This window comes from Daucus carota, chromosome 3 (genome assembly GCF_001625215.2).
Source record: "Daucus carota subsp. sativus chromosome 3, DH1 v3.0, whole genome shotgun sequence".
NCBI lineage: Eukaryota > Viridiplantae > Streptophyta > Magnoliopsida > Apiales > Apiaceae > Daucus > Daucus carota.
The window spans coordinates 8,944,924-8,957,116 of record NC_030383.2 but is presented as its reverse complement, the minus strand read 5'-3'; the positions used below and the strand labels follow the sequence as shown (position 1 = coordinate 8,957,116).

General features: G+C 35.6%; 2 protein-coding genes across 2 annotated transcripts; both read right to left on the bottom strand.

The window, feature by feature from the left end:
• Positions 1-2,329: 2,329 nt before the first annotated feature.
• LOC108213831 (probable ADP-ribosylation factor GTPase-activating protein AGD6) lies at positions 2,330-5,872 on the bottom strand. Its single transcript, XM_017385618.2, has 3 exons — positions 4,978-5,872; positions 4,804-4,893; positions 2,330-3,014 (listed from the first exon to the last, which is right to left on the bottom strand). Exons 1-3 carry the CDS (start codon positions 5,737-5,739, stop codon positions 2,508-2,510), a joined length of 1,359 nt encoding a protein of 452 aa, XP_017241107.1. The 5' UTR covers positions 5,740-5,872; the 3' UTR covers positions 2,330-2,507.
• A 1,891-nt stretch (positions 5,873-7,763) lies between these two features.
• On the bottom strand, positions 7,764-11,542 carry LOC135151364 (uncharacterized). The gene is made up of 2 exons (XM_064089776.1): positions 9,258-11,542; positions 7,764-7,917 (listed from the first exon to the last, which is right to left on the bottom strand). Exons 1-2 carry the CDS (start codon positions 11,540-11,542, stop codon positions 7,764-7,766), a joined length of 2,439 nt encoding a protein of 812 aa, XP_063945846.1.
• Between the last annotated feature and the right edge of the window lie 651 nt (positions 11,543-12,193).

Sequence of the window (12,193 nt, the reverse complement as noted above, 5' to 3'; positions counted from 1 at the left end):
AGTGTGCGTTTTTGAGGGAATTATGTATATTTTTTTATTTTTGGTACGTCAATTTTTTTTTAGTTAAAGATTTTATGTCAACATAATCTTTTCATTTCAAAATAATAAACGTTTTAGTTTTTTGCAGGCCCATAAACAAAACATATTTTTATATATTATTTCTAAATTTCTTTTTTCTAAAATGTTTAACAATAGTTTTTTTTTTGTGAAAGAAAATTTGAAAATAATATATTGATATAAGTTTTTTTTTTGTATCAATATACGTGTAAAAAGTCAAAGTGATCATTATAACATAATGAATATTTTGAAATAAAATAATAATAATAATAATTTATAGAATTTAATGTTTCATCAATTCTGATTCATGGTAGTCTCAAGATACATATTCAATTGGATTTTTTAAAAAAAAAATATCATTCGTGAATTTCATGCGTAGTTCTACTCTAATTTTGAAAAAATGAATTAGAATCTTGAGATACTAAATTAAAAAAAGTGTATTCGATTGGGATTTTAATGGATTGTTTTTACTCTGGATTTTAATGGATTGTATGTGATTTTGATATTGTGCGGATTCTTGATAAAATGTCGCATAGTTGATAGGATTTAAGTACAATGTTTCAAAATCCCATGGATTATAGTGGAATTCAAAAAACTTAAAATACACTTAAGAATGACACAATATCCATCATTTTATGAAATCCATCAGCATTTGAATACCATCAGATTTTAATGGATTTTAAACAATCTCAATTGAATACCATCGGATTTTGATTATATATTTTTATTCAAAAAAAAGGAAATTTAAAAAGGGTCTTTCTAGTGTGTGCCCAAGGGCACACATTAAGCACTAAATTTGATGAGTTTAGTGGATTTTGATTGGTGGAGTTGGTGTAAATGCAAGGGGGGCCATCCATATTTATGATTACATGACCAATAAGAATGCACCAAACTCATAAAAATTAGTGCTTAGTGTGTGCCCTTGGGCACACCATAGAAAAACCGATTTAAAAAATAATATTTTAACTACTCGGTCAAATAAATTAAAAGTACGTGTCCAAAGTCAAAGCGAAGGAGTATAATTAAAGAAAATGATGAAATTGAATGAATAATAGCTTTTTTTCTAAGGAACTGGATGAATAATAGTTAAAACTTTTCAGTAAAGAGAAGACTTAATTACTGAAAAACTATTAAACTTTTATGATTTTTTCATTTTAACCATAATACTAATTTTGTTGTAGAAAAATGCAACTAACTAATAGAAAACATATCTGAGAGAACCCAATTTCAACCATGGTTAAATGGATGTCCTATGCAACATTACTAAAATATCATTTTTTTTATAATTTTGGTTTAAATATTTACATAATTCATTATACACTGACCAAACAAGTTGTTTTTATTTGAATTATTAGAGTTACTCATAATATAATTTTAAATTATTGTCGGCTAAATAATTAATTCATTTTAGTTTATATTTTTTTTGATTAGTAAGAATTTACTCTTATTTTAAAATTACACACACACACACACACACACACATATATATATATATATATATTACTATTGTTGAAGGATTATATTTATAATCGAAAATCATAATCGAAAAATATATAATATTTATTAAAAATCATGTAGCAATCTCAAAATACCATATATATTATATGTGCTTGTGTAGGTTGTACCCGAACAAAATACATTTATCATATCCATGTTGCAGTAATATCGACAAAATTAGTAACACTGATTCATAAAGCGATCAAGAGTTTGAATAAATTTATAAATTTTTAAATTACATGAAAAATTATCGATACACAGGTATCTAGTAAAAATTAATAAAATTCATATATTAATTAATTTAATAATTAATAACTTGATAATATATGTGGCATACATCTCAAAGTTAACTTAACCATGATTATGGATTATTGATAGTGGGTTTTTAGAATATAATTTTTTAAAGTTACTTGCATTATCCTGCAATAAATATACTATTATGGTTAAAATGAAAAAAATATGATAGTTGTATGGTTTTTTTGGTAATTAAGTCTAAAGAGAATTATAATTCTCCCCTGCCCCGCGCACATGAAACTTTTCGTTAAAGTGAATCACAATTTTCTCCTACAAGGGACACACAAATTCTGAGTCCCACAATTTTCCGCTGCACAGAAAAAAAAAACCACAGGAAGCAATTTTTAGAAGTTTCCTCATCAAATATTCTCTTCCACACAACTTCAAAGAGTAACAGATGTGGTTATGTGTAATTAATTTAAAATATTCAAAAGAAATACTATAATACTACTACAAATTACAAATTCAAAATTGCTCTGAATTGAACACAAAACATAGTTCCATTCAACCAAAAACGGCCATTGATATCTCTTTTCATGGACATTTATCCACTTGATTGACCTTTAAACATTTTTAAACACATGGACCCTATTCAATAAGTATAAATGAACGATTAAAACGAAGTCGGAAAAATTACAATCGAGAATATAATGCTAGCTTTAGCGAAAGCCTCCCCCTGTCCAGTTCGAATCCGATTTTCCATTTCCATTGCGTCCACCAGTCGTGCTGGTACTAGGAGGACTTCGGTAGTAACTATCATCTTCATCATCATCCTCCTTTGTATCATCCCAGCCTGCCCAGCTGTCTGCATTCTGCGGTGATTTTTTGTCCTTGCTATCCCAGTCATCCCATGAGCCTGAGCCCGGAGATTTTTGATGTCCAGTAGTTGAGTTTTGCCCTCTGCCACTAGAATTCCATCCTCTGGTTTCTGACCCGGAATCTTGATAGTAGCCATTACCCTGACTTGCATTATTCTGCCAGCTATCATTATTCCAGCCATCAGTAGTAGCAGTATTACCTTCTCTCGTGTATTCTTCAACCTTCAGTGAAGCCAATGCCATGACCCCCTTCATGATCCCCCAAGTCCTATGTCCAATCTCACTTGTTTTAGCACTAACAACGTTGACAGTTTCATTTACCCTGTAATCATATCCTCCATCCATCACCTGTGAGAGAACAAGTTAAACATACAAATGATTTAACATGTACAAGTATTTTCTTCATTTATTACCTAAAAACTAAAAAAAAAAAAAAAGATCATCAGATTCACTACAACTTCAAAAAATTAAAATTGCACCAAAAACTTCCTTTCAGACACATATACAGAAAAGACATGTCTTCAATCAGAAAACCATTGAACTAAATTAAGATAAATAGTTGTAAATGTAATGCAGTCTAGGCAGACATATTTTTATTAACTTTGGTTTTTATATTTTTTAAGACTGTTATCAATAATGGTTCAAAAGTAGTTGTACAAGTTTATGAATGTCAATACTGAAAGATACATAGCAACAATAACAAGCAATGTCAAAGTATTTACTAGATGAATCATTAAAATTTAAATATCGGTCACCTTGATAACTATGATTTTTTTATATACCTTTAATTTCCAATTGTCTCTCCAATTTGGAATCACCAAGAGCACCCAAGTCTACTTTGTTCATCGTATATTTTGAGAGGGGTAATGATTTGAGAAACATATAGTGATACAGAAAAATATTGGTGTGAATATAAAACTTAAAACTTTAAAAAGAAGGTTGCTTGGGATTGTATCCTTCATTCCTTTGTCAGGTTCTCAAAAGAGACGCGTGATTAAAAAGTATGAAATCAAACTGATTACTAATGATGATTAGCTGACTTTGTGTTTCACATAATCCTGGCTTGGTAAATAAGTAAAAAAGCTAAATAAAAAGGAAAAGAAAAGTATTTATTCTAGAAAAATTATAAAGATAGTAAAAAGTAATAGATAAAAGCTTTTATCAATATACCCATTTAAATATGAATACCAATTCAATTTTCTTTCTTGCTCCGCATCAAATTGTTGCTGTGGATAATAGTTGTGGCAGTACAATCTAGACATCTAATGATTGGCCCTTGGCTTACTGCTGCTGACACTTACAAGTGCAGGAGCGCAATATATGTGAGAAGTAAGAACCTAAAAACTATATCATTGGTAAAATTCACATTATAATCAGTTTGAATAGTAGAATATCTTAGTTAGTGGGTAATGAGCCATTGACTAAACCAACAATGAGTTGCTAGATTGACGTTTAAAAGAAAACAACATTTCTTGTCGTTATAATCTGTTACTTGCATGATATAAGAACCCAAATTATTTTCTGGCTTAAATCGCTTCCAGGTTATGCAATGTTAGGAAGAGTATAATAAGGAGTATTAGTAAGCGTAGATTAGTCCATTTACTGGTGTTGTTAGTATCAGTACTATATAAAAACCTAAACAGCTGTTCTGTAGACATGTTGGATATTATTTTAGTATTCATATTTAACAATATTAAAATACTTGTAATTGCAGGATGTATTCACCTATCATGAGTGCACACTATTCATCAATCTCACTCCTAGAATTTGCAGAATATATCCAATCAAATGGGATTTATCTTCTACAAGTTCAAATTCTTTAAGTAAAATAAATATTCCATGGACTTGTTTTAAACATTAAAAAGTAAAACTTCATAGTGAAAGGAAATTAAATATTGTATAATCTATAACCAGAAAGTTAATTGTACAATGCTATATATATTCAATTCCCAGTAGCATCTAACATCTTTCTTGGAGCTGGAATTCCCAGGTGGAGACCAGGATTAATTCTCCACAACAGATAGTATTAATTTTTTTTACCTAAGTTACTGAGTGGAAACTGTGTGACAACAGTATTAAACACTTACATTCTTCATTCACAAAAAAAAAAAACATGAAATACAGCATCATTTCATACCTTACTAGTGAGATCCTTGGTACCAGCTTGCACCACCGTAGCAGCAGATTGTGCAGCCGATGCAGCCGCCATAGATAACCTACCAATCCCCTATATGACAAACAATCAAACAATCAATTAAACCTCCACAACCACACCATTACATGAAAAAAAAACTCAAGTTTTACGTTTTACCTGACTAACAGCGTAAAGAACATCCCCTTGCGAACTACTCCTGGGCATTGGCCCCGGACTGGATCCAAACCCAACATACTTCCCTCCCTGCGAGGGAGGCAATCCATCCGGCCTCGACTGATTCTCCGCCATCTTCCTGGCAAAAAAATCCTCCTTCCCCGCCGCAGACGCCTCCAATTGCGCCTTGGTATAAATATCCTGCGTCGACTTGGACCTCGACGGAAACCCCCTCCCCCCTCCCCCACTCCTAAAATCCCCCACCGTATTATTCCTCCTCATATCCGCCCCCAATTTCCCCTCATCAAAACTCTCCCAATTATCCCAACTCCCCCCTACCCCGCTCACCGGCGGCCTACTCTTCCCTCTCCCCACCGTCTCCCTCACCACCGGTGGGTCCCTCCACGGCCTCCCCTCCGCCAAGGCCTGCACTCTCTCCCTATACACCCTCGCCGCATTCGTATTATACTTCTCCACAATGCTCGTCTCCTTCGAAACCCCATACTCCTTCATGAAATCATTGAAGCGATCGTTCCCCCCGATCTCCATCTTCTTCAATTGAATCTCCGACCACGAATCCATCGTGACGGACCTGACGAAAGAGATGTGGACCCCGAGGCCGCGGTGCTTCCCGGAACATTCGAGACACATGAAGACGCCGTAGGAGACGGAGGCCCATTGGGGGTTCTTCTGGGAGCAATCGACGCAGGTTCTGTTGCCGGGTTGGGATTGGAGGTCGCGGAGGTGCCGTGTTGCGGAGGACATGCTTGGAATCGGATCCTGTTTTGGAAAGAGAGATGATGGAGAGGATTGTAATTAGAAGATTGTGAGAGGAGGATGGTGATGGTGGATGATAAAAGACAAACACCGGGAATGCATGCGAGCGGGATCGCCGAAACTGTCAATTATCTAAATATAACTTGGAATTATAATTTGCATGATACTAATATACTACTATTGAATATTTGACAGTACTCTTTTGATATCAAAAATCATTTTCTTTGCCTAAAAAAAAATCATTTTCTGAAAGCTGGCCTATACGGGAAAGTCGTATCTAAATTCGGTTATGTTTGTTTTTGAAAAATAATATAAATAATACAAAGGATTGTTTATAATTATAATTAAAAGTTTTCCATCCCATTAACTGAAGCAAGCGATTTTGGGTCATGGAGAAGACGGCCAAACACTGAGTTTAAACTAGACAGGCTGCCTAGCTCCTTTAAAGAATATATAGCGCTACAAACTCCAACTCCAAGAAGTTGCTTAGGCTTAACCTATCAACCCAGCCATTTAACCATGCAGATCTTCAAGCTTGCAGATCCATTTCCAGAGCACTGCCCTCCTGGAGAATTCATAAGACAAATCCCTCTACCGACCAGAATTCCAGAAGATGCAACTATATATAGAAGCATATTATGATGGACCAGGAACATCGCTTGAGATATATATATTGGTGTCGTGAAGGACCTGAGGAACATGAGGTCCGTGTTTGCCTTCGCCCTCACCCTCACCCTCACCCTCACCTTGGTGGTAATCATCTTATTTTAAACTAAGACTCTTTGGAGCTAGCTATATGTAATCAGTAGTAGTTGATCATAATGGGGTGCTTACTTTGTTAATCAACTAACTCAATATAGACTATGTATGTCTCAGAATTATCCTGTCAGCTATTAAGATCTTTTGCTGTTTTTTATAACCTGGTGGAGCAAGTTCTTCTCTGCTCATTATGCGGCTCTCAAATTCATGATTTTTTTCTATACAAATGAGATTGATATGATGAACATGCTTAATTTGTAAGTGATGACAAAGATCTCCCTTGTGATTAGATACACCAAGTTACAAATGCCAAACGTCGTCTCTTTCAAGTATTATGTATAACACTAGTGAACAACTGCCATGGCCCATAAGTCTTGTTAATTAGGGAAGCTGTGTACATCCTAGGATGATCTATTTAGCTGAAAAATTAATAATATTACAATGTTTACATCAAATTCACCACAAAGCTCGTTTTTATGTTACTCAAATCCACCATAAAGCTCTACAAACATTTTGCATTAATCTGTTTTCTGCACTTGAAATATTATCATCTTATATCCTCATTCTTTGCAACTAACAAAATTATATGTCTCTTAAAATCAACTTCAATTCATGGCACAAAGCTTGGGTCTTTTTAAAGACTTCAACTCCGTTGAGCAAAAAGTATTCTTTTAGCAGTGTCAAAACTGGAAATGATTTTCACCCACTAATTTATAGTTATTTGTTATAGTTTTCGAAAGTAAAATATATAGCACAAGTGGAACTATGCCAGAAAAAGTCCTATATCATTTCTTATTGAGGTCCCCTGTGGTAGTTTTGTGTTCTCTCCATTCTAATATCTCAACTTCTTTGCATCTTAAATTTGTTTAGAATTCCATGTACTTAAAGGTATATACTTCACTCTTCAAACAAACTTGTCGAAAGATAAAGATGGCCCAGAAACACTAACGAGGTAGATCCTTGTGTATGATACTGAGCTACTAGATACACAGGGGCTGTTCGACAACCTTTCATTAAAAAAATTAAGCCCTTAATTATTTATTAAAATATATTTTTTAATAATTTTTTTGGATGTAAATGTTAAATAGGTTTTCCATATTATAGAAGGGCAGGGGCGGCGCCACACTGGGGCCTGGGGGGACACGTGCCCCCACAGGTTTCCCTTTGTGGGCCCCACATATTAGTAATACTAGTATGTTTTGTCATTTGTGTCCCGATAAATTACTAAATCTCTCCATGAAATCATCTCAGCTTCAGTCTATTTCAGTTCTAGCAGTAGTTTCAGCATGGTCATGCTTCTCTAGGATTTGTATGTCTAAATCAGTTGTGGTAGCAGGTTGGTTTTTAAATAAGATTTGAAGGGTAGGATGTTTAGCCAGGTCTATTTGTTCCAGTTTGTAGTAGTTGCTGTTCGAATTTGTAAAACTAATTAAGTAACATATTTTGAGAATAATCGAAAAATTAAAAGTGCCCCCCTTGAATATTTTTTCTGGCTCCGCCACTGTAGAAGGGGGTACTTGGACTGGACTCCAATACACTACTGCACTTCAGCCAGCAGAACAAACACATGCCCAGTGCATAGTTGCACAACATAAGCCGGAAGACATAATTTTCACCATAGACTTTAACCGGCAACTATCACTACAAAACTAGTGAAATGAGTAGTGAACAATGACTGTTTGAATAGTGATTGCTCGATTCTCGACTTTTAACTAAATAAGACATCCGACGTCAATCGAAAAACTTCTAATATCATTATGGATGAAGTGGTATGAAATTATGAATCTCTAACTTTAGATTTATACTTTATTTTGTGGTTAGTGGCTAGTAATGGCTTTCAGTAATTCACCAGTATTTTTAAATTTTAACTGTCAAAATAAAATTCAATATCACAGCTACCGAAAGATGTTTGAAATTTGACTTGGCCAGCTTTATATATTCTTTATTACCTGTATATTTGAAAAATGATAGGTACTCCAAAAAGTGTTCTTAAATTTTTTTCTCAAAATCTAAGTTGACAATATATAATTGGTTTGTTAGGCCGAATAAACTCACTATATAAGATAATATAGTGAACACAATCCAAGACAAACACAAGTATAAGAGAATAACTCAATAAACTCTTATTCACAAATCATAGTAGCTTACAAATAATCTCTTAGTGATTTATATCTTATCACTAAGAGCTGCTAGGTTACACGAATGATATTCAATTGATAACTCATCTAGAGTAAACCCTAAGCTGTGTTTATATACACAGTTACATGATATCTACTGATTGATTTATAATTATCTGCTTCCTAAAATAATCTAATCAGTAGCTATCCTTCTGCTGTCCTGATCTGCACAATCTCTCTTGATATTTATCTTCCTTATTTAGTCAGATATGCTCCTGAAAATCAACCGCCTGCAAACTCTGATCATTGCTTAAACTCTGATCCAGCTGTCAGTCGTTAAACTCTGATTTCCAGCTAAACTCTGATATTTGCTTCTGCATACTAAACAAGTTAGATACCTGTGACATCATCAAATATGTAACAATCTCCCCCAACTTGTGCATTAGACAGAATGAACAAGTTCTATATATTTACTGATGATGTCAAAAATAATCAAGGACAAATGCATGAAGTAACTAATCTGCATAAATAAATTAACACTTACAGAGTAGGCAGAACTAATTACAACTTACAGAACATAGCAGAACTAATTATCCAATCAGTCTATATCCATAGCTTTCCTTAACAAACTTGGTAATCAGATCTTCTTCAATTTGTTTCAGAGTTTGTATCATTTGAGATTTGACAATCTTTAACTCTTCATCTTCATCTCCTGTCTGGCATATAGCTGATCTCAAGGCATTAGCCTTGCTTCTCTTCATGGCTTCTCCCAACTGAATTGCTCCTGGTCTTTCAGCTTCATTATTGTAACCCAGAATTCTGGTTCCAGCAATAGTCTCCATAACAGAGCTATTTTTCTCCATATCAATCTCTGAACCATCTTCCAAAGTTATCTTAGGCACATATTCAGCATCAGAACTTATCCCATAGAATCTTCTTTTCTCTTGGATAGTTCTCTTCATTCTGTCAGACCATCTCCTGGATGCTTCATTCTTTATCTCAAGCATATAGTGAATATGCTCAAGTTCCCTCAGAGATTTTATCAGTAGATCAGCTTCAGAAATTTTGTAAACTCTGCCAGATTCCAAAAATATAGCAATTTTCTCCTTGTCTTCTCGTCCATCATGAGTGTCTATCAGAATTTGTGCTGATTCTATTCTGTCAAGGTCTTTCTGTGTCACAACTTCTCCAGCCTTTTCAGTAAGAGGATAAGGATCTCTGAAGATAGTTGCTGCACTTGTCTGTATTTTCTCCTTTCTGTGACCTAGACCTGTAGTGTCTCTTGCCTCTTTCCCTCTTGTTCCTTTTGCTCTAATCTGAGTAAATAAAGAGCTTTCCTTGTACTGACCTGTACCAAGGCTTCCAAATAAACTCTTCTTCTTAGGTTCAGCTGTGTCAACTTGAGCCTTGTCAGAGGTTGACTTGATCCAGGTAGCTTTGTCTTCAACTGGCTTCAGCTTTTCTTTCTTCACATCTTTAGCTTGAGCAATGTCAGAGGCTAAACTCTGATCAGTAGACTCAGGAATGATTGCAAGAGTTTGTTTAACCTCTGATTCAGCCTTCCTTTTAGATGGAGCACCATCTATAATCTTTTTCCCTTTTTCACTGGAATCAGAGTCAGACTTCTTCTGATAAACTCTGGGCCTATTGATATCAGCATAATTAACTTCACTGATCACAATTCCTTTTCTTGAAGAAGTTGATTTCTTTGAAGAGGAATCAGTGACCAGTTTCTTTTCATCAGAGTTTGCTTTCTTCTCATCAGACTTTGATTTGCTGATCTTCTTCTTTTCAGCAGCCAACCTTTCTTCTTCTTTTCTAACATCTTCAATTGACACCCCTGGATTTTCTTCTTCAAACAAATTCTTTGCAACAGCTTCATCAAAATCCAGTTGTGTAGGAGCTTTGTAGAAAAGGGTTGTTTCTTCTCCCTGAATCTTCACAGTATGTCTTAAAATCTTGGATTCAGGATTACCAAGCTCAATTAGTTGCTCAGAGAGAGCTCTTGATTTGCTGTCCGCTGGTATCAGAAGTTGTGACTTTGTAGTCTGAGTTTGTTGGGAACTGCTTCCAGCCTTATCACTCCTATTTTCCTTAGATTTACTCTGAGAGTGTAAGATTATTTCAGAGTTTAAATTTCCAGACTCCTTCTTATCTTCATCCTCTTCCTCTTCATCTGGTTTTCTCTGTTGCTGATCAACCTTGCATTTGTCTTTCAGTACTTTCTCCCCCTTTTTGACATCATTGGGGTTGAGAAATTTTACCAGTGGAGCAACAGAGGAGCTCAACTCAGCCAGAGTTTGCTGCATTGATCTCTGAGTGGATTCAATTGAGGAAAGTCTGGCTTCCACAGAGGAAGTTGGAGCTCTGTGCATCCTCTTGGAGTAACTTAGAGTACAAACCCTGTTCTCTGTAGGTTTGGAAGGAGGAATGTCACAGGCAGGAGCTGGTGATGCAGGTTTAACAGGTGAAGGATCTCTGACTGGAGAAACTTCCCTGACTGAAATGCTTTCTCTGATCTGAGAAGAGATTTCAGCTACAAGAATAGCTGAGTCAATAGGAGGAACAGAAGTGACCTCTGTAGCATCTGCATCATCATCATCATCATCAACTGCAATACTGAGTGTTTGTGAACACAGAGGAGCTATAGCTTCCTCAGAATTTGCAGCATATAGCATCTCCTGATCAGGAGCTGTAACCAAGTCTTCAACAGGGGTCAGAATTTCCTGAGCAATGTCTGGAGTAGTGACATGTGCTTCTGGAGTAGACACATGTTCTTCTGGTGTATTTTCTGAGAGAGGTATAGCAGCTGCTGTGGAGTGTGGCAAAAGATCCTCTGACTGAGAAATATGTTCTGACATTGGAATGTCAGCTTCTTGAATTGGCAGAGGTACTGCAGATAGAGGTTCCACCATCAGAGGATCAGAGACTGTGACATCTCAAGAGGATTGACTATGGATTCCTGAGGAGGGTCCACAGTAAGATCAGTGATTGTGGAGGTGGGCTTAATCTTCTTCCTGGGCCTTGAGATAAGAGAAACTGGTTCTGGCTCAGGGTCAGAGTCAGAGTCTGATAATCTCTGCAGAAATCTTCTCTTCCTAGGTGGAGGAGATGGCTGTTTGGATGGGGATTTAGAAGACCTCAGTACCCTTGTTGGTGAAGATATTACAACTGGCCCTTTTTGGGAAGGACCAGAGGTTGTGTTTAGATCAGATTTTACAACTGACCCTTTTTGGGAAGGACCAGAGGTTGGTATTTCTTGTGTCTGGTGGGTGGAGGATGGTAAATTCTCATCAGAGAATGAGGAACCATATTTATCTGGCATTGCCAGCTTCAGTTTATCCTGTACAGTTACAGGTATAGCAAAAACAGGCAGTTGGGGTTTCTTACTATCCTTCTTTATTAAATCAGTGAAAGCTCGTTTTGTGATTTTGAAGGGTAGTTCAGTGTCAGTTTCAGGAATAGGGACCAAAGGAAAACAGTATGAGAAAATAAGCTGACAGAATCTAGCAAAGTAGACAGTATTTTCATCTTCTAATTTCCTATCACCAATAAATCTCAAAATA